General features: G+C 45.2%; 1 protein-coding gene across 1 annotated transcript in view; it reads left to right on the top strand.

Moving 5' to 3' along the window:
• The first annotated feature begins 1,050 nt into the window (after positions 1-1,050).
• The window catches only part of GMPS (guanine monophosphate synthase), a 35,966-nt gene continuing 16,775 nt past the window's right edge, over positions 1,051-20,241 (top strand). Inside the window, exons 1-6 of the mRNA XM_076341486.1 lie at positions 1,051-1,191; positions 7,081-7,262; positions 10,891-11,005; positions 12,612-12,709; positions 13,731-13,834; positions 20,001-20,194. Coding sequence (XP_076197601.1) covers positions 1,165-1,191; positions 7,081-7,262; positions 10,891-11,005; positions 12,612-12,709; positions 13,731-13,834; positions 20,001-20,194 — 720 coding nt within the window. The 5' untranslated portion in view covers positions 1,051-1,164. The remainder of the gene's footprint in view (positions 1,192-7,080; positions 7,263-10,890; positions 11,006-12,611; positions 12,710-13,730; positions 13,835-20,000; positions 20,195-20,241) is intronic.

Below are 20,241 nucleotides of genomic sequence, written 5' to 3'. Positions count from 1 at the left end.
TGCTTTCAAACGTTCTTCAGCGAGTGTGCGCCCGCCCCAGGCTGGTAAACAGCATTGTTAAATGATCGGTAAATAGTAGATGAACAATAAAAATTAAGTTCCATTTTTTTTGCTCTTTGGCTGTCCTGTACTAACAGAAATAAAAATCAGTAAGAACAAGGTAAGCGAATGTTACTTTTTTCCCGCCCATTCTTTTGCCCGTTACTTCTACAGTTACATGATAATTGGACCATCAGAAACACGTTTTGTGTGTCTCACTTTTCTTCTGTTTTTAATGCTTGAAGTATTCTTCCATTTCTTTTTTAATTCCTGAAAGACCCATCGCAGCCATAATGCAATTAAAACATTTGGAACAAAAATTGCATGCTGATATTATCCTTAGGACAAAATCACTCGGAATCTGACAGTGGAACCAGATACTGGTTTGTAATTCCACGTATAACTTGAGTTCTTATACTCACACCTTTCCTCATTTCCCTCTCTTTGAGTGAGAAGACTAATAATTTTAAAAGTTCAGAGAAGGGTTTCAAAAATATTTTGGGAACATTACTTTCATTGGTCACCTTCCTCAGTGTCTTTTAAGAAATTCCACCTGAGCAGAAATAGAAGATGCACTTTATACCATACAATATTGACACACAGAAAAACACTTACTATAAAGTCTCAGTTTCTGCCTTCATTTGTACCCTTAAGCCGGACTGAAATGAGCCCCAGGAGCCCAAATACCGTAAGCTGGGTTCGATTGGCGGGGACGTGCACGGCATTTTTGAGCTCTAGCAGCTGTGCGGGCATCCCTGGCGTTAAACCCGCACAGAGCCAGGCGCGGTGACCCGGAGGGGCGGGGAGGCCGGGCTGCGCTGCGGCCGCTATCCCCCTGCTCCGGTGGTTCGCCCAGCCCGCTGCACACAACACCCCCAAATCCAGTTCTCTGACTTCAAGGCCCCCGGCCGGGCCCGGCTCGGCCCCGCGCTCCGCCCCTTCCGCCGGAGCGGGGCCGGGCCGGCGCGGCTCCTCCTCCCCGCGGCGGAGGCGACAGCCGGGCGGCATTAGCTCATCTCGGCGCGGCGGCGGCGGCTCCTCGCGGCCCTTTCTTCCCCCTCCCCGCCTCAGGGCTGCCCGCTGCTTCCCGCCGGTCGGAGGCGGCGCCGCGCCCCGGCAGCCCCTATGGCCCTCTGCAACGGAGACGCCAAGGTCAGTGCCGCCGCGCTCCCCCCGCCGCGGCCCGGCCCGGGACGCTGCTCGCTGCCCGCCCGGGCCTGATGGGCGCTTTGTGCCGCCGCTGCCGGGCCCGGCCTGGCCTAGCCTAGCCTGGCCTGGCCGCCCGGCGGGCACATGGCGCGGTGGGGCCTGGCCTTCCTCTGCGGCCGTCTCTCGGGGGCTGCGGGCGGCCCTGCGGCGCGGAGTAGGCCGGGGTCCGCGGCGGCGGCCCAGGGAGCGGGGCCGGGCGGCTGCGGGTGTGGGGACTACGAGGGGCCGGTGCCTGCCTGTCCCCTGCCCCCTGCGCCGCTCTGCCTGCTCAGTCACAACCGCGGTTGCTCTGAAAAAATTAATTAACTTCACAATCTGGATTTTGATAGGATTTTTTAAAACGTTGGCTCATGGCGTGGCCAAGCTCACCCGCACCGGGTCTGTTCCGTGCCTTGCACGGCCTGTGCTGCCTCCGGGATGAAACCAAAACTGGGCTCCCCGGGGGTACGGCCAGCACCTTTCCTAGCAGCTAGTCACGCTGTTTGGGCGTCACGTCCCAATGTGAACGGTCACTCATTCAGGCAACTTGAGAGAAAAGTTGGTTTGCTTAACTGCTGCAGAAGTGGGCAGGCTTGCCCACACCAGCCCTCATGCAGGGCCCACTGTCTCCATCCTGGTGACCACCAGGATCATGCTGCTCCCTCGGTGTTGCCCCATGTCCACTTTGCAGCGACAGTGGAAAAAAAGATGTGTGTCGGCGTAGCTCTTGCATGCCAGGGTGACAAAATGACTTGTGTGCCCTTATGAAGCTGAAGTTTTTTCTTGATGATGCAACTTCTGAACCAAAACCCTGCAAGTTGTCTCAAGCCGCTTCTGTAGTAGGATAAAAGCCTTGCTCTAGACTTTTTATCTAGTCTTCAAGAAAATGTAACACTGAGGGGTTTTTTTAAGTGCTTGGTTGGTCCCTACTTAAGTCTTCTGACATGCGTTTCCCTGACCATCGACACAATCTCTTTCCCTGGCCAGGGCTGCTCTTGAGGGCTCCTCTTCTCTGGGGTGGTCACACCCCCAGCTAGCTATGCGATGCAAAGCTCATCTTCCACGAACCGTGCTCTCGCAGGAAGCGGGTAGCAAGAGCTCACGAGAGCGGTTTCCGCAGGGGGCTGGGTCCCAGCAGCCATTAGAAATCTGCACGCGACTTACGTAAATTAAAGTTTGTCTGAGATAACGGGTTGGGGGTTCTTGTATCACTTTTGGGGATTGCCTGAGTTTGAAGGAGTTACCTTCCTGTTATACTTTGAAAAAATGAATTAAATTAAATGCTTAATTTTAATACCACAGGGAAACAATTAAACTCTTGTAAAATCTGTGCTGGCTTGAAAGTGCCAGATCAAGGCTCCTGGTTGAGGCTTGTCCTAAGTTATTAGTGTGGGTGAAAGCTCAGGGCTGAGGGCTCGGGCAGAGGGGCTGCTGCTGCAGACTGGGCTCTGCCAGGTGCTTCTTGGTACTCCAGAATATGACTGTTCTGTATGTTAATGTGTTTTATAAATTGTGTTAATGAAAATCCTGCGAGCGTGTGGGTGTGTGAAATGCTGAAAAATTCCCTGATTCTGCAGAAGTGGGCTGTTAGGAACCTGCAAACTTAGTTTAAAGCACTAGGTAGGTACACTGAGGAATAAGATATGTGGTGTCCTTAGCTGGTAATGCAAGCCTGATGGCAGGTCTCCTACCACAGCTCATTATAGAATTTATAGTTACTTTTTTTTTGACACAAAACCACCTAACAGCGATGGAAGCTTTTTTCTTCCAGTGTTACCAAATGGTAGAGCTGAAATGACGGATCAAGGCTGACCCTTGCCACAGCAGTGCAGTTGGAGGTGGCGATATGGTTCAGGTGGCACTCCGGACCTTGGTTCCAGGTCTCGGGTCTGGAGAAATGCTGTGAAACAGCAGGCAAATGGCAGTCTGGAGATACACTATCTTAGATAGTGTAATTGCTTTATTTGTTTCATGAGTCGTAGAGAACAGTAGGAATCCTTCACATATGACATGGTTTTCAGGGTGACTCTTGTGGTTTAAATTAGCTGAATATAGACTTCCCCCCCATTTCTTTCTTGGTATACTCCAGTCCCACTCTGTTTTCTTAGTCCTGCTCTCGGGACATGAGGCTGGTGCCACTGCTCTGCCCCAACACCTGGAGCCTTGGAGAGCTGTCAAACCAGCTTCGACAGAAGTTCTCAAAGATAGCAAGTTCTCCAGATTTTTGTGAAAATAGACCAGGAGAAGACAAGGAACTCTAGTTACACCCCTATTGAGGGGAAAAAGAGCTTTTATTAGAAACTGGAGAATCCCCACTAGGAAGAGGCGCTGGGTCCGTAAACCCTGTCCCTGCAGGAGCTGGGCTGCCTGGTATCCTCTTCATCTTTCTCCTGGCATGTGTATGGTATACAAACACATGAGCTAAACTGCCATGTTGGCTGCACGTTAACAGCATCTGTTCTTTTTTTAATTTTATTAAATGATGTTTCCCTTATTACATTTGGATTCAAAATCTCTAGCCTTGGAACTGTGCCTTTAAATAAATAAAATCAGATCCTGTACTGACTTACCACCTTTCTCCTTCTTTTTCCATGTGATTTACGGTAGTGTTTCTATTGGGCTCTCTTCAGAGCTGAACCTCCTTACAGTTGTACTTCACTCTTGAGCTAAAGTAGAAAAACCCCTCTGATGCAGTCGGTGTGGTGATAGTCGCCTGCGTTAACTCCTGGGATGGGGCTTGCTTGGATGTATGCTGGGGATGTGCTGCAAGGATGCCTACAGGAGAAAAGAACAGTGGGCAGTGCGCTGTGTAGTACTCGGAGAAAATTATTTCAGCCTGTAGTTTACTCTAAGCCCACATCTAAGGGAGCAGCAAGTTATTAGGCCACCAACTGAGTAATTTTTTTCTTTTTTTTTTTTTTTTTTCTGGTGAGGTGCATGTTGCCTTGCTCATCTTACATGTTCCCCATAGGGAGATCTGTGTTGCTCAATAGATGCAGTGTTTTTACTGCATTTTAGCTGAAATGCCCGTAGCATCGTCTGAGGAAAGACCTTCTGAGCTATGATTAGATGCTTTTGAGATTTTTGGAAGGGTGTTAATGGACTCCCAGTGAAACTTGGGCAATGAGCTATTACTTAAAGCCTTAACAGTCGTCTTCCAGGGCCACATAAATGATTGAGAAGTAATTCTAATGTTGATGCAGTTATCTCTGAAAGTGTTCCTCCGATCATTGTGCAAAATGATGCTATACTTGGCAAGAGTGAAGAAGCAGGGATGGCTCAGTGAAGGGGTTTGCCAGCTTGGGAGCTGAGTGCTCACATCTGGGTGACTGCAGTGCAGAGGCTTGTCCTGTTCATCCCTGTGACAAAGGGGTATGTATTACTGTCCTGCTTTTGCTGAGGAGAACTAGGGAAGGTGCAGGTTCATTTGAGATACAGACCTACTTATGCTGCCTTATGCAACGTTTCTCAAACTACTGCCAATGTAACTTTGAGCTCTTTTTGTTTTCACATGCATGTCTCCCCCTCAGCTGTTGCTTGGGCCCAGCTAACTACACCTGACTGCTCAAAGCATCTTGGTGCCTTCAGGGTAGGACACTGAAAACAAGATTTATTTACTAGCTGCAGATGTAAATGCTTGGCCATCGATCCAGCTGAGCTGATGCCAACAATAACTTGGTTTCAGTATTTTTTTTACTGTAAAATGTAAAAGCTGCCTTCACAGAGTTGTATTACTTTCTTCTTACTCATTCTGCAGGTTGTTAGGGGTGGTCAGTAGGTTGGGAAATGCTAGGGTATGATGTGTGGGTAGCACTGCTGACAGGTGGGACCCATCCGTGCAAGGGCTGGCTATATGCACCCTTGGCTTGCCCGGGAGTCTGGAGGGGACTGCTTACGTCCCACCCTGGTCTCTTGCAGGTGGGAATGGACAATCTCAGACACTTAAGCTGAGAGGGCTGCAGAGCTCTGTCCCTTTATGGTACAAGCTACAGCATGTGCTCTGAAACAAAGACTTTTAATAAGAAATAGCACTGCAAGGAATAATGTTTGCCACAAGATGGGATCAGGAAAGCATAAGGATGTTGGTCTTTCTCATAAGAACTGCTACTTTAGAAATTGCTGGGTGAAAATGCCCAGAATTACTCTAAAAGCGATTCCCTCCCTTCCACTAGAAGGGAAGACAGTTCTGGTGACCTCTCTCCATCTGACCAAGGGGTTTGAAGGGGCGTTTGCTGCTGAAGTCTACTCTCTTCCAGCATGTGCCCCTTTTTTGTGTAACCCAAGACTAAAAAGTCATTACAAGCTCCTCATCAGGCACACTCAGCTACCAGCTGAAGGAAAGAAATTAAGTAGCTGACTGTAACCTGGATTTAGGCTTTTGAGGGATTTAGCACTATTTTTTCTGCTTATGTCCTTTAATTTAGATAAAACCTTTTCCAGCTAGTGTAAACTTTGGAAGTTTCCAGTGTGCTTGCCTTTCTTGACTAATTTGAAGACAATTATCTGAGGTGTTGCTTGGTAGCTGAGGAAGAAAGCTCAAGTGCAGCCTTTGCTGTGTATTTGTTGGGGAGAATGTGTCCCAGCAGCATGATGCTCTCCTCCAGAATGACCTGTGGTTGATGAGGGGTGATTATCTGACCCACATGGAAATACCATGGCATGCTGCAGGCTGCCCCAGCTTCCTTCGGAGCCTAAGCAGCAGTGGTGGGAGCCTCCTGTGAGCCCTGGATTGAAGGATGTGTTGCCTGGTACAAACGTGCAGAACAACTCCAACATGCCATAATTAAAACTTGAAATGGTCGTAAGCTTCAAGATGTGTTTTGAGGCAGTGTTTGCTGAAGTAAAACCCTTCCTGGTTTTTCCTTCATTAAACTACATTGGCAGTTTGGAAACATTCCAACTACATTGGAAACAGTGTAAGCTTTAAGTTAAGGGAGAAACACTCCCAAAGTAAGCAATTTCTTCAAGCAGCAGAATTTTTTGTGCATGAATTTCTTGGTGTCTTACAGTGTGGGTTGTGTTCACATTCTTCTTTGAAGATCCTCTGATACGGACACTTCCATGGAATAGCTGCCTCTTTTCACAATTTCTTTTAAAAAAAGAAGAAACTTGTCCTTGCATTTTCTATCCCTCTTTCAGATTTAGCTGAAGCTGGCCAACCAGTTCAAATGTGATGGGGTCAAAGAGAACCATTGCTTTGTTCCAATGTGCAATCTGCTTGAATGCTGCATTCAAAAGTTGGGGTTTTTTGAAAAATCATTTAGCAGAGACATTTGTTCTCAATTTCTCCTTTTTATTATCTCCAGGAGGTAATGTCAAGTGAAAATTAAGCGTACGAGGCAATGTGATGGGGAAAAACATTTTTCTTCTGACTTTGCACTGTCCTGTTTTGCTTGAGAAAAAGGCACATACTCTTAATTATCATAGGGTCTGCTGGGTTTTATATGGAACTGTAAAATGGAAAAAGCTGTCGTGGCTGTAGTGGTGAACAGGGCATATGACTTCTTATTTATGGAAAGCTCTGCCTTCATTAGCTTATTAGCATTTTTCTTCCCTAATTTGTACCCTGTTTGTTTTGGGGGATGGGGATGTCATGTTTGTGTGGCTGCTTGGGAGGGATGTGCTGTGTTAATGTGTAGCCCCTTTATCTTGCCAATGCATCTACTCGCCCTTATAAAGTTGATGATTTTTTCAGTTAGAAGTTTCTTGGCTAGTCTTTATCATTTTAATCATAAATTAACTTATAGGCAACCTTAGCAAGCTTTGCAGATCTTAATTGTTTAAGAGATCTGGCTTAAAGTCTGCGGTCTGCAATGTGTCACCATAAAGTGCTGATGTGAGTGGTGTTTGCAGCCGGAGAATGCTGGAGGAGAGCTCAAGGATGGGCAGCACCACTACGAGGGAGCCGTCGTCATACTCGATGCCGGAGCACAGTACGGGAAAGTCATAGATCGTCGGGTGCGCGAGCTGTTTGTCCAGTCTGAGATCTTCCCTTTGGAAACGCCAGCCTTTGCAATCAGAGAACAAGGGTTTCGGTAGGTGGTTTCCTGCAATGCCTCTGCCTGTATGTTCTGCTTGTTCTCTCCTTTCAGTGTAATGGTATGGGTGGATGTTGGCAGTGGTGGTAATTGCCAGGGTTTTTATGTGCAATAACTTTCATTGTAATGATGTTAATGATTGCATCTTTAGCTTATCCACAGAAACACCTGAGTTTTGCTGGGGAAACTTGTGCAGTAATATAAATTTTGTGTATTTGCTTCTTAATGCCTTAATGTAATTTTAATCATTTCCATTTGTAAGTATAATTAAAGAGGTTGTAATTTAAATATGTTTCTGCAAAAAGTTAGATGATCTTGCTGTTTTACCTGTTAAACTAGGGTAGCTATTAATCAAGAAAATAAGTTTCGTGAGTTTCTAAAAATTATTTTCTTAGTTTAATTTAAAAAAAAAAAAACCCAAAACCTAACTTGAATACTGTAGATATTGTGGTAAATCATGCCAAACTGTTTCTGGGAAGCCACTAAAAAAACTAACTGAAACTACCACTCATTGTTTGCAGCAAGAAAAAGTCTCTCAATTATTTAGTACTTTGTATGTTTCTTTTTCTTGTTTTATTAGGCTTACCAGGGTATGCCTCTCTTGTGTGGGGAAAATAAATACCCTGAAGTCTACAAATCATCAAAGACCTTACTTGTCAGTTTGGTACAAATCCAGAAATGCGGTGCATGTGTGCTTCTCAGTTGTGCCCGACAACAGATAAAGATAGTGCTTTGCTGCAGAACTGCATTTTTCTAATCAATGATAATTAGTGAATCAGTAAACAGTATATTTTAGTAAGTCAAATAGGAGCTTATTGATCTCTTTTGAAAACACAGAGAACAGAAAACCCAGGAACTGCTGGATCTATCAGGTAGCTGTTGTGTGAAGAATTTCTTTCAGAAATGTTCTGAAAAATACCTTCTCATGTCAGATCTTGTTTATAATTCTCCAACAATCAATTCTTTAAAAGATGGACATACCTAATTACTAATTTACTAATTTAAAAAAGAAGTCCTGTATCTCCTGTGTGTTGGATTTGAGGTGTGGGTCATAGTATTAATGATGTTTTGTCTTAGACCTGTGCTGTATTGATGCAGGTTTGTAGTGGGAAGACCTTTTCCCCCTTTCTGTTCATAGTTGAAGGTTCTTCAAAGTCTCGTGATTAGACCTGTTGGACTTGTCATTCCAAATAATTGCTCTTTAAAACATGGTAAAACCTCTTCATTCAAAAGGTCACTTCTCAAGGTTAAGATAGTGGTTTCAGGTTATTGGTTACCCAGACTGGTCAATAAGCTTTGTGTCCACAGTCTCAGTCAATCATTCGCATCCAGGAAAGCTCAGCAAATACTGATGCCAGCCATTGGGTGCCTTTATTCAATGACCACTGTAAAAATGAGTTCGTGGTTTTACTGCAAGATTTTGATATATATTCCACATGTCACGGGAATAGTCAGGTTTCCATGTTGCAGCTCATGCATTGAATGGGCTGAGGAGCTGCGCTTTGGTCTGTGCTAAGGTTTGAGACAGGCAGCAAGATGGAACATTTTGCTAAATTGTATTTACACGTTGTTGTGTTTTAAAAAGCCAGCTCCTCAATTTTCATGGTTTCAGAACAATCTCTAGTGACAAGTTTCATCTAAATGTGACATAAAAGTTAGCAGTTTCCACAAGATCCTGATCCTGGGCCGAGGAGGTGCTGCAGTTGGGGGCTCCGCTTGAGTTAGTTTGGATTCTGGCACTATCTGAGCTCTGGTGTGAGTCCTGAGGTTGGGGTATCAATGCATGCATTTTACTCTTGGTATTGTGACATCGTTCCTGATGTGCCTTTAATCCATTGCAAATAGGCTTTCCAAAGCTAGGTCAGGTTGTTTTGGAAGTGGTTTAAGGTAAACCAGAAAAAGGTACATTCATACCAATGCAAGAAGGTATATAAGAAATTACATGGTGTTGCAGTAAAACTTTAAAAATCTACATCCCATGCTAGTTTTAATTTCTCCTGGACAGTTGAGAAGATGCAGGTTCCTCTCTCACCCTCAGCTCATACTTTTTTTTTTTCTTTAATACTTGGCCATATTGGATAACCTTTCTGTATTCTGTGGGATTTTAATTGGTATGGAAAAAAGCAGATTTTTAAGACTCTGCTCTTTGGATAGGACAGTGTATAACTATTTTGACTTCTTGTAAGAATGTTCAATTTGTAGATGTGGCTATATTTTCCTTAATATTAAATAGTGTTCTCTATGTATGGCACTTAAGCAGATGCTTCTGTACGTGGCATTATTAGAAGCAGTAATACCACCAGGTGTTAAGAGTTTTCAGTCTCTTTCTAGCGGCGTCTGAGTTTAGGAAATTCATCACATCTCTGACTTGAACGGAAGTGCCTGTACATGTACAGCAGGTACTAGTTGTCAAGACTGTTCAGTGTAAAACTACACCTATGTCAGCTGTATGCTTATTCCAAAGCTCACTTGTAGATCCCGACACACAAAGAAATAAATGCTGCCTCTTCCAGTTTGCAAGCTGCTGTACTTTGGCTCTGAGGGGTGCCCCCATCCAGCCCTCTGCCTCGTCCCCTGCATTGAAATGAGGAGCCCAGGCTGGGGGAGGTGGAGGTGGGCTGCTGGGGAGATCTAGCTGTGCGTTGATGGGAGCAGGTACCCTGCATGACTGCAGTTGAGAGGTGGCGTTCGGTACGTGGGCTTGTTACTACATGATTATTTCTGCCAGTGGTACAGATGTCGAAAGCGCACTGCCTGTTTCTGCTGCTTAAAAATAGAAAAATTCTGTTTTGTCAGTACTTGCATGACAAACACTCTAAATAATGCTAGAAGAAAGCTTTATTAGATGCATTTAATCCTATGTATGCAACTTCTCTCTTGTCCCATTTTTCGTTTCTCGCTCTGAATAATGGATTTGATGTTCTCTGCGAAATAAACAGTACACGAGTCCAAGGTCTGGTACACCCGTGTTCGATCCTGGGTTGAGGCCACAAAGCATTGCCCAACTGGCTGGTACTTCTGCAGTTCACGATCTTGCAAATCATCATGGTTTGCAAAGGTCTCTCTTCCTCTTTGAAAAGATTTAATTTTCTGTTATAGCGTGAAGTATTAACTTCAAACCATAAATGCTTGCATGTATTGGACTTTTAATTCACAACCTATTGCTAATGCCATCTCACTTCATAATCAGGGCGAATTAAGGGACATTTTCTCAGCAGCTCTAGAAGTTTGGGAGTCTGTTTTTTGAGTGCAACTCCCCTCCACATGGCACAGACATCATGAAGTATATATATCTTAATGCTAATACTCTGCATTTGATCCTAGCCATCTTGCTTTTCTCGTAGTGGGTGCTTGGCTATGAGGAATTTAAAATACAGTCACTTTTTAAGATGGTTTATATTTGACTTTGTTTAAACTGATTAAATACTTCTCTGGTAAGCTGCTGGTTTTGACAGCTGTAGCATAGCAAAGTTAAGCTATATGTTAGGGTATCTGTGTTAAAATTTATATTAGAATATATAGAGTTCTAAGCGTTAGGAGACAATGTCAATGTTTAAAGCAAATAAAGAGATTTTAAAGTCAACAATATATTTGAGTTAATGTTTTCTTTATCTTTTGTCTGCAGAGCTATCATTATATCTGGAGGACCAAACTCTGTGTATGCAGAAGATGCACCATGGTTCGACCCAGCAATATTTACAATAGGAAAACCAGTTCTTGGAATCTGCTATGGCATGCAGGTGCTGTTGAGAGATATGTTTGTCTACAGCCGTCTTCTAGGCCTCATTTCTGATACTAACTGAAGATGAACTGCTAAACGACCTGCTTTTCAAATATAAGCAGTATGCCACAAGTGCAAAAGATGCTTTTAAAGTGCTAATTGGTAAACTGAGCATACTGTGTATTTTTCTCTTGGCTCTGCCGTATCAATAGCATAAATGGTTTTCCTTTGCTTAAGTGCTGTGAATTGAGTTCCACACTGCCTTTTTTTTGTCACAATAAATATAACCTGGCAGTCATTAACTAATTCTGTCTAGTTGATATTGGAAAATGTGCCCCTCGTGTAAACAAGTGAAATAGTTTTTCCCTTTGGTTTTCAAGCATGGAATGTTTTTAGTATAGTTCTTAAGAGTGCTTAAACCCTCCCTCTGCCAAAACACTTATTTACCTTAGGACTGACTGGTGGTCCTGCAGTGATCTAGTAGATCCAAGCTGAGTGAAGAAACAAACTTCCAGGGAGAAAAGGGATGGATTAGATGCATGACTTCTGCTTGTGCCTCTTGTTTTTTTCCAGGGCTAGTGATTTACTAGGCCTGCAGAGGTGCTGAATAATGGCTGGAAAAACTCCTTTAGAAAGGCTGGTAATTACGGAAACAATGTTGGCACTCCCTGTTCTAAAGGGAAACGTGTGTTATATTAAAACATGCCTTAAAATGCCAAGCAAATTGAAAACCACGTTAGCTAGCCTCAAGCAGGGGAGTTCCTTAAGGCTGACTTTACGGAAATGAATCAAGTGTGCATATTAACACACTACTACTTCATTATAAAAGATTGAAATCAGTCAAGCGCAGTAAGTATAGTATCCAACTAGGTCTAAAATGAAGCCTTAAATCTCTGAAAATTAAAGTAGTTGGAAGGTGAAACTCTAAAAATATTTTTAAAGTTGCCAGTTATATTTGCACGGAAAAAAATATTTATTTTGAGACTTCTGAAATCTAAAATACAGATATCCAAATGGCAAGGTGAGGTTTTAGAAAGAAAAAACCTGCTTGAGAATTGTACTACTCTGATATAGCAAGGATTATTAAGAGTCACAAAAATAACACTAAGGGAATAGACTCAAGTTTTTGACTGGTTCTCCAGAGCTGAGGAGCCAGATTTTTAGAAGTTTAAGCCTATCTGGGGGCCCTTAACTAAAGGATAGATAAATCAGATTTTTGTTCAGCAGCTTAACTGTTTTTATGATAACTGACCTCAGATACTCAGCTGATTTGCAGAGCAGCCATTTATAAGTGCAAGCAGATGTACACTATTGAATATGCATTATTTTGCAAATCTCTACCTATAGTCTACTGTTGTGGATTTCTGCTGCTTCTTGTTTGTGGCAGTGGTCCCCAGCGATGCTGACAGAAGGCCAGCAGAAGGGAACGAGCCCAATACAGAATGATAATTAATTTTGAAGAGAATTCTTATGTTGCAAAACGATGTATTAAATGAGTATAATCATGAAAAACTAGGCTGGTATGTACTGGGGGGTTAGAGCTGTTGTCAGTCATAGGCAGACTGAGGTACAAAGTGGTACTAGATTGTGTGGTGCTTTTTCATGTAATATTTTTGTTTTGACAGATGATGAATAAGGTGTTTGGAGGTACGGTGCACAAGAAGAGTGTTAGAGAAGATGGAGTGTTCAGCATTACTCTGGATAACACATGTTCACTGTTCAGGTACATAGACATTTTAAGTTATCAAAACAATATTGGAAATACCGGTCTGGAAATTGGTGGCTGGATGAGAGGAAGCTTATTTTAAAGAATGTAGTGAAATTGCACCCATGCTTAATCTGATAATTTCCAATAAAACTTTTACAGCTGTGTTCATGAGTAAGCAAGTTACTCATTTAAACAAATACTTAGGCATAACTTCTCAGTTGACTTTAGAAATGCAGATATATTTGCTTGGAATATTGTGTAAACCCCTTATTTCACAGTAGAATGTCTTCACTGAGATACCATAAAGTGTACCACAACATGAGAACCTTTTGTGTTAAGCTCTTATATCCTTCTGCTGTGCAGTGTGTTACTCTTGTATTGGTTGGCACCCATCCAATTTTTGAAAGGTAATAGAAAATCTGACACCATTTGTTTTCTACCTTCCTTTAAAATTGCTTTGTGCTGTTTTATAAAACCAGAATTAGATTTCTTGGTAGTTTGTCAATGCCTCTCAAGTTCTTTGTAATAATTCGAACAGTTTACTCATACCTGGTATTCCAATTTTATTAACTTTCTCCTGTAGGGCTACTGCAGAACTTTATACCCTGTCTAAAGTGTGAGGTGCCCAAATTGTCCTGATAACACTTAGTTTTGAGCAAGAAAACTTCACTTCATTGAAATAAAAAGCAGGACTCCAAGTATCCTGATTGACTCTAGATGGCTCTACATGTCAAAGAGGGGATACTTCAGTATTGGCGAGTTTATTGGAAAAAAAACCACAATCAACCCTTCTGAATTAAGATAAATTACCTCTTGGATGAAGGATGTATCATACGAGAACTTGTGCAGCTTCCAATGGAGGCATCTCAGAGTTGGAGGTGACTGTTTCTGGGAAGGAAATCCTGCATGTATTTCAAATGGGCCTGGTCAATCGAGATGTGCTTTTATTTGGATCCCTAAGGGCTTCTCTTGGAAACACAGGTAGTTAAGTCTTTGTTCTTTTTTTAATTGATTCTATTTTTTAATCTTTATTTAGGGGCCTTCAGAAGGAAGAGCTTGTGCTCCTCACTCATGGAGATAGCGTGGATAAAGTAGCTGATGGATTCAAAGTGGTTGCGCAGTCTGGGAACATTATAGCAGGTATTTATTTTATACTGAAATTGTCTTTTGATAATGTTCATCAAAGGAAAGAATTATGGCAGACAGTAGTTAGAACCAAATGGGAACAGAATATCTCCGTTATTTAATTGCCAAATAAGTGAATTGTTTTTAACAATTTCTTGTATGTGTTTGCATGTTGTGCTGTCATGATAATAAAGAAAGAAATAGACATGAAAATGAATGGTCCTGTTTTTAAACTGGTGGTTTAAGGGAAAGTTAACTTTATTTTTACAGTTTATGTTATTTTAAAGTATGCATGTGTTGTTTCTCTTTGAAATAAAATATTGTGTGCCCTTAAGGCAGGGGAGAGGAAGACATGTACTGTAGAGTGCAGTGTAAATGGTGTTTGGCTTTTGCACTGTAATAGTACAAGTCAATCAAGCTTTAATAATTAAACAGTGTTTCACTTGTTATTGTATTTAATATTATTGCATGAATGTTCAACTGAGCAAAAGTAATGTTGGTACTGAAAGCGGTGTTTCAAATATTGCACACAGATTGTCACAGAAAAATGTAGGACCTTAGAATTTTTTTTTTGAAAGCTACTCAAATTATTGAATGCCAAACAGCCGCTTTGAGTCTCTTTCCTAGGAGATGGGAGACCTGGAGAGGTCTTAAGTTAGCTGAGCCACTTAGTAAGATCTCAAAGTATGCACCTGGTTTATTTTAAATCTTTCATTTAAAAAAACCCCAAACCTTAAGGTACTGCTCTTAAATCAGACTAATGTGAGAAAAAACTGACCTTTTAAAAGACTTAAACATGGTTTGTTACGGAAAGGTTATTTCCAAACTACTGTTAAGATTAGACGGAGCATTCATTATATTCTGGGTTATCTTCAAAGCAATCTAGAACTCAAGCCTACTCAGATCGCTCTATAAATTGTTTTGCTATGAAAAGTTTGCTGCATCCAGTGTGCAAGCTTCAGCAGAGCTCTGATATCATTAACCCCGCTTTATGGAGGCATTAGAAACAGAATTGTACCTTTCCTAGCCACAACATTTTCCTGTGCCATTTCATAGAATCATAGAATAGTTTGGGTTGGAAGGGACCTCTAAACGTCATCTAGTCCAAGCCCCCTGCCGTGGGCAGGGACATCTTCAACTAGATCAGGTTGCTCAGAGCCCCGTCCAGCCTGACCTTGAATGTTTCCAGGGATGGGGCATCCACCACCTCTCTGGGCAACCTGTGCCAGTGTTTCACCACCCTCAGAGTAAAAAATTTCTTCCTTATATCTAGCCTAAATCTACCCCGCTTTAGTTTAAAGCCATTCCCCCTTGTCCTGTCGCAACAGGCCCTGCTAAAAAGTTTGTCGCCATCTTTTTTATAAGCCCCCTTTAGGTACTGATAGGCTGTGATAAGGTCTCCCCAAAGCCTTCTCTTCTCGAGGCTGAACAATCCCAACTCTCTCAGCCTTTCTTCATAGGAGAGGTGTTCCATCCCCCTGATCATTTTCATCATCATTCTTCTGGACCCGCTCCAACAGGTGCGTGGCTCCAGAGCTGGACGCAGTACTCCAGGTGGGGTCTCACCAGAGCAGAGGAGAGGGGCAGAATCACCTCCCTCGACCTGCTGGCCACGCTTCTTTTGATGCAGCCCAGGATACGATTGGCCTTCTGGGCTGCGAGTGCACATTGCTGGCTCATGTCCAGCTTTTCATCCACCAGTACCCCCAAGTCCTTCTCGGCAGGGCTGCTCTCAATCCCTTCATCCCCCAGCCTGTACTGATACCGGGGGTTGCCCCGACCCGGGTGCAGGACCTTGCACTTGGCCTTGTTAAACCTCATGTGGTTCACACGGGCCTACTTCTCAAGCTTGTCCAGGTCCCTCTGGATGGCATCCCGACCCTCTGGCATGTCAACCACACCACTGAGCTTGGTGTCATCTGCAAACTTGCTGAGGGTGCACTCAATCCCACTGTCTGTGTCATTGATGAAGATATTAAACAGTACCGGTCCCAATACGGACCCCTGCGGAATGCCACTTGTCACCAGTCTCCATCTGGACATTGAGCCGTTGACCACTACCCTCTGGATGCGACCATCTAACCAATTCCTCATCCACTGGACAGTCCACCCATCAAATCTGTACCTCTCCAGTTTAGAGAGAAGGATGTTGTGGGGGACCGTGTCAAAGGCCTTACAGAGGTCCAGATAGACGACATCTGTAGCCCTTCCCATGTCCACTGATGTAGTCACTCCATCATAGAAGGCCACTAGCTTAGTCAGGCAGGACTTGCCCTTGCTGAAGCCATGCTGGCTGTCTCGAATCACCTCTCTGTCCTCCATGTGCCTTAGCATAGCTTCCAGAAGGATCTGGTCCATGATCTTGCCAGGCACAGAGGTGAGACTGACTGGCCTGTAGTTCCCTGGGTCTTCCTTCTTTCCCTTTTTAAAAATGGGGGTTATGTTTCCCCTTTTCCAGTCAGTGGGAACTTCACCGGACTGCCACAACTTCCCAAATACAATGGATAGTGGCTTAGCAACTTCATCTGCCAGTTCCTTCAGGACCCGCGGATGGATCTCATCGGGTCCCATGGACTTGTGCACCTTCAGGTGCCTTAGATGGTCTCGAACCTGATGTTCTCCCACAGTGGGTGGCTCTTCATCCTCCCAGTCCCCACCTTTGCCTTCTGCGGCTTGGGCGATGAGGCTCAAGCGCCTGCCGGTGAAGACTGAGGCAAAAAAGTCATTGAGTACCTTGGCCTTCTCCATATCCTGGGTAACCAGGTCTCCCGTTTCATTCTGGGGAGGGCCCATGTTTTCCCTCATCTTCCTTTTATCCCCGACATACCTACAGAATCTTTTCTTGTTGCCCTTGATGTCCCTGGCCAGATTTAATTCTATCAGGGCTTTAGCTTTCCTAACCTGGTCCCTGGTTGCTCGGACAATTTCCCTGTATTCCTCCCAGGCTACCTGTCCTTGCTTCCACCCTCTGCAGGCTTCCTTTTTGTGTTTGAGTTTGTCCAGGAGCTCCTTGTTCATCCATGCAGGCCTCCTGGCGTTTTTGCCAGACTTCCTCTTTGTTGGGATGCATCGCTCCTGAGCTTGGAGGAGGTGATCCTTGAATATTACCCAGCTTTCTTGGGCCCCTCTTCCCTCCAGGGCTTTGTCCCATGGCACTCTGCTAAGCAGATCCCTGAAGAGGCCAAAGGCTGCTCTCCTGAAGTCCAGGGTAGCAAGCTTGCTGTGCGCCCTCCTCGGTGCCCTAAGGATCTTGAACTCTACCATTTCGTGGTCACTGCAGCCCAGGCTGCCCTTGAGCTTCACATTCCCCACCAGCCCCTCCTTGTTGGTGAGAACAAGGTCCAGCATAGCACCTCTCCTCATTGGCTCCTCTACCACTTGGAGAAGGAAGTTATCATCAGGATAACATAATTCCAGGAACCTCCTGGATTGCTTATGCCCTGCCATGTTGTCCCTCCAACAGATGTCAGGATGGTTGAAGTCCCCCATGAGGACCAGGGCTTGTGAGTGTGAGGCTGCCCCTATCTGTCTATAGAGGGCCTCATCTGCTCGGTCTTCCTGGTCAGGTGGCCTGTATGGTGCTGTAATGTCACCTGTCCCTGCCTTCCCTTTAATCCTGACCCACAAGCTCTTGGTCAGCTCCTCATCCATCCCCAGGCAGAGCTCCATGCACTCCAGCTGGTCATTGACATAGAGGGCGACACCCCCTCCTCGTCTCCCCTGCCTGTCCTTCCTAAAGAGCCTGTATCCCTCTAACCCAACACTCCAGTCATAGGAGCCGTTCCACCACATCTCCATGATGCCAATAAGGTTGTAGCCCTGCAGGCGTGCACACGTCTTTAACTCCTCTTGTTTATTCCCCATGCTACGTGCATTTGCATAGAGGCATTTAAGTTGGGCCCCCAGTGAAGCTGACTTACTGGCTGGAGTTCCTTTGTGCTGCTCTTTAGGCACTCTCCTGCTAACCTGTGTTCCTTCTCCAGGCTCTGGGCATCTATTGCTGGCCCTGGCATCAAACTGGTAGGAGTGGGATGGATTGAGGTTCCCCTTCCCCGGCATCTCTAGTTTAAAGCCCTCTTCACCAGCTTGGCAAGCCTATGACTGAAGATGCTCTTCTCCTTCTCTGACAGATGGACCCCGTCAGCCTCCATTAGACCAGGTTTCTCAAAGCGAGTCCCATGGTCTAAGTAGCTGAACCCCTGGCTGTGGCACCAGTTCTGTAACCATTTGTTGACTTTCCAGATTCGACTGGCCCTTTCAAACCCCTTCCCTTTGACCAGGAGGACTGATGAAAAAACCACCTGCGCTCCAGAGTCCCTTACCGCTGCTCCCAGGGCTCTGTAGTCCTTCTTGATAGTCCTCAGACTGCTCCTGGCTGTGTCACTGGTGCCCACGTGAAACAGCAGCAGTGGATAATAGTCAGTGGACTGTACGAGGCTTGGTAGCCTTTTGGTGACATCCCTGATATGAGCCCCCAGTGAGCAGCACACCTCTCTAGAGAGTGCATCCAGTCAGCAAATGGGTGCCTCCGTACCTCTCAGAGTCGTCTACTAGTATCACCCATCACCTTTTCTTAGTGGTGCTGGTTGTTTTACGGGGGGCAGATCGGGCTGCATTACTCAGCTCCAGCGCTTCTCCTGGTGTGACAGGACTTTCCTCTTCAGCCTGCAGAGCAGTGAAGCGGTTCTGCAAGGGCACCTCAGGCTTCGGGGGAAGTCTCTTCCTCCTGCTGGTCCTTGCCGTTGCAACCATCCATTCTTCTGCATTATTTGCCCCCCCTACTCCCTTGTGCCTGTGCAGGTGGGGGAGTTTTTGGCTGTTTGGCCGTGGGCTGCAGGTCCACTGCAGACTGCACTTGGAACCAGCTATCTAACTCCTTTTCTGCCTCCCTGATGTTACATAGTCTTCTCACTGCCTCCTGCAGCTCAGCCACCTGCTGCAGGAGGTCCTCCGCCTGGGCACACCTTTTGCAGGCAGGTCTGTTGCCTGTCCCTGCCCCAGGAGAGAGGTCTAGGCACTCCCTGCAGCCTGAGGTCTGCACTGCAGCCTCTCCCTTCAGCAGCTCCATCTGGGTGGAGGCATCGGCCACCGCTGGGGTAGATGGTGCAGACCCCTCAGCTGGAGCCACAGCCTTTACCCTCAGACGAGTGCCCACCATTCTGCCTTGAGGGTCGGGTAGGATGGGTGCCCTTGACCTGTGCCCTGTGTACGCTGAATCCTCCACTCGGCCCGTGGAATGCCTCTCCTTCGAAGAGGTGCCCTCACCGCACAAACTGCCATGCAAACTGCTGCGCAAACTGTTGCGCCACGTCCTGTTTGCCTGTCCTGGCTACAGCGCTCCCTGGGGCTGCCTTTAGTGGGAATGAGGGGTGGCTGCCATTACTCCTGTCCCTGCCCATGCCTCGTCAGCTGCCCTCATGAGAGCTGCTGGCTCCTGGCGGGTCTCTGCGCTCCCCTGTGGGTTCCCCGGCTCAGGAAACCCCCCTGTACACAGCGATCTGCCGCTCCACTGCGGGACGCGCCTGCACCAGAGCTGATCGTCTCTGCGAGTGACCATGGCCTCTTACAAAAGCCTGTGGCTCCTTGTGCCTAAGGAAGCAAACGAATGCTGGTAAGGTGGTGGCCAGGCTTCCAGCAGCGAAAGAAAATGCAGTGATACAGTGTACCTGGGAGTCTTAACAGGTCAGTGGAATTAGGCAGTTTCCCTACAATTTTTTTTAATCCCAGTCTGAGCAACACTTACTTGGTACAAGGTGCAGTATTGTGATCTACTCAGAGTAACCCTCCAGAGACTGTTAAAAAAGAGAGCGTCGGTGCTCACAAACGTACCCCTGTAGGGATGCTTGCACAGCTTGACCAGCACAACCCTATTAACATGTATGCAGCTGTGTCAACGTGGCTTGGTTGCAGGGTTGTATGAGGTATCGTGGTGAGGAAAAAATTAATTTTCACTGTGGTTTTCCTAGGGTGTCTGTTTTCCTTGGTTTCTGAGGGATTGTGTCTTCCAGATATGTAACAGTATCCTTGTTTCTAACCTTAACCAGAATCTTTAGTTTTGATTGGTGATTTGTGCAAAAACGTGGCAGAATAAATCACTCAAAAAATGTATGCTTGACTTTCTTGGGTATGCATTTCACTTCCAATTTTTTTTTGTCATGCTCACTTCTTTGCACCAATGAAGGCATAGCAAATGAATCTAAAAAACTGTATGGAGCACAGTTCCACCCTGAAGTTAGCCTCACAGTGAATGGAAAAATGATCCTGAAGAATTTTCTTTATGATATTGCGGGATGCAGTGGTACCTTTACAGTGGAAAACAGAGAACTTCAGTGCATTCAAGATATCAAAGAGAAAGTGGGCTCATCAAAAGTCCTGGTAAGTATATTGAATTGAAGCTGAAAGATTATTTGCAAAAGCCTGAT

This window comes from Aptenodytes patagonicus, chromosome 6, assembly GCF_965638725.1.
Source record: "Aptenodytes patagonicus chromosome 6, bAptPat1.pri.cur, whole genome shotgun sequence".
Lineage (NCBI taxonomy): Eukaryota > Metazoa > Chordata > Aves > Sphenisciformes > Spheniscidae > Aptenodytes > Aptenodytes patagonicus.
This window is presented reverse-complemented; position numbering and strand designations above follow the sequence as displayed.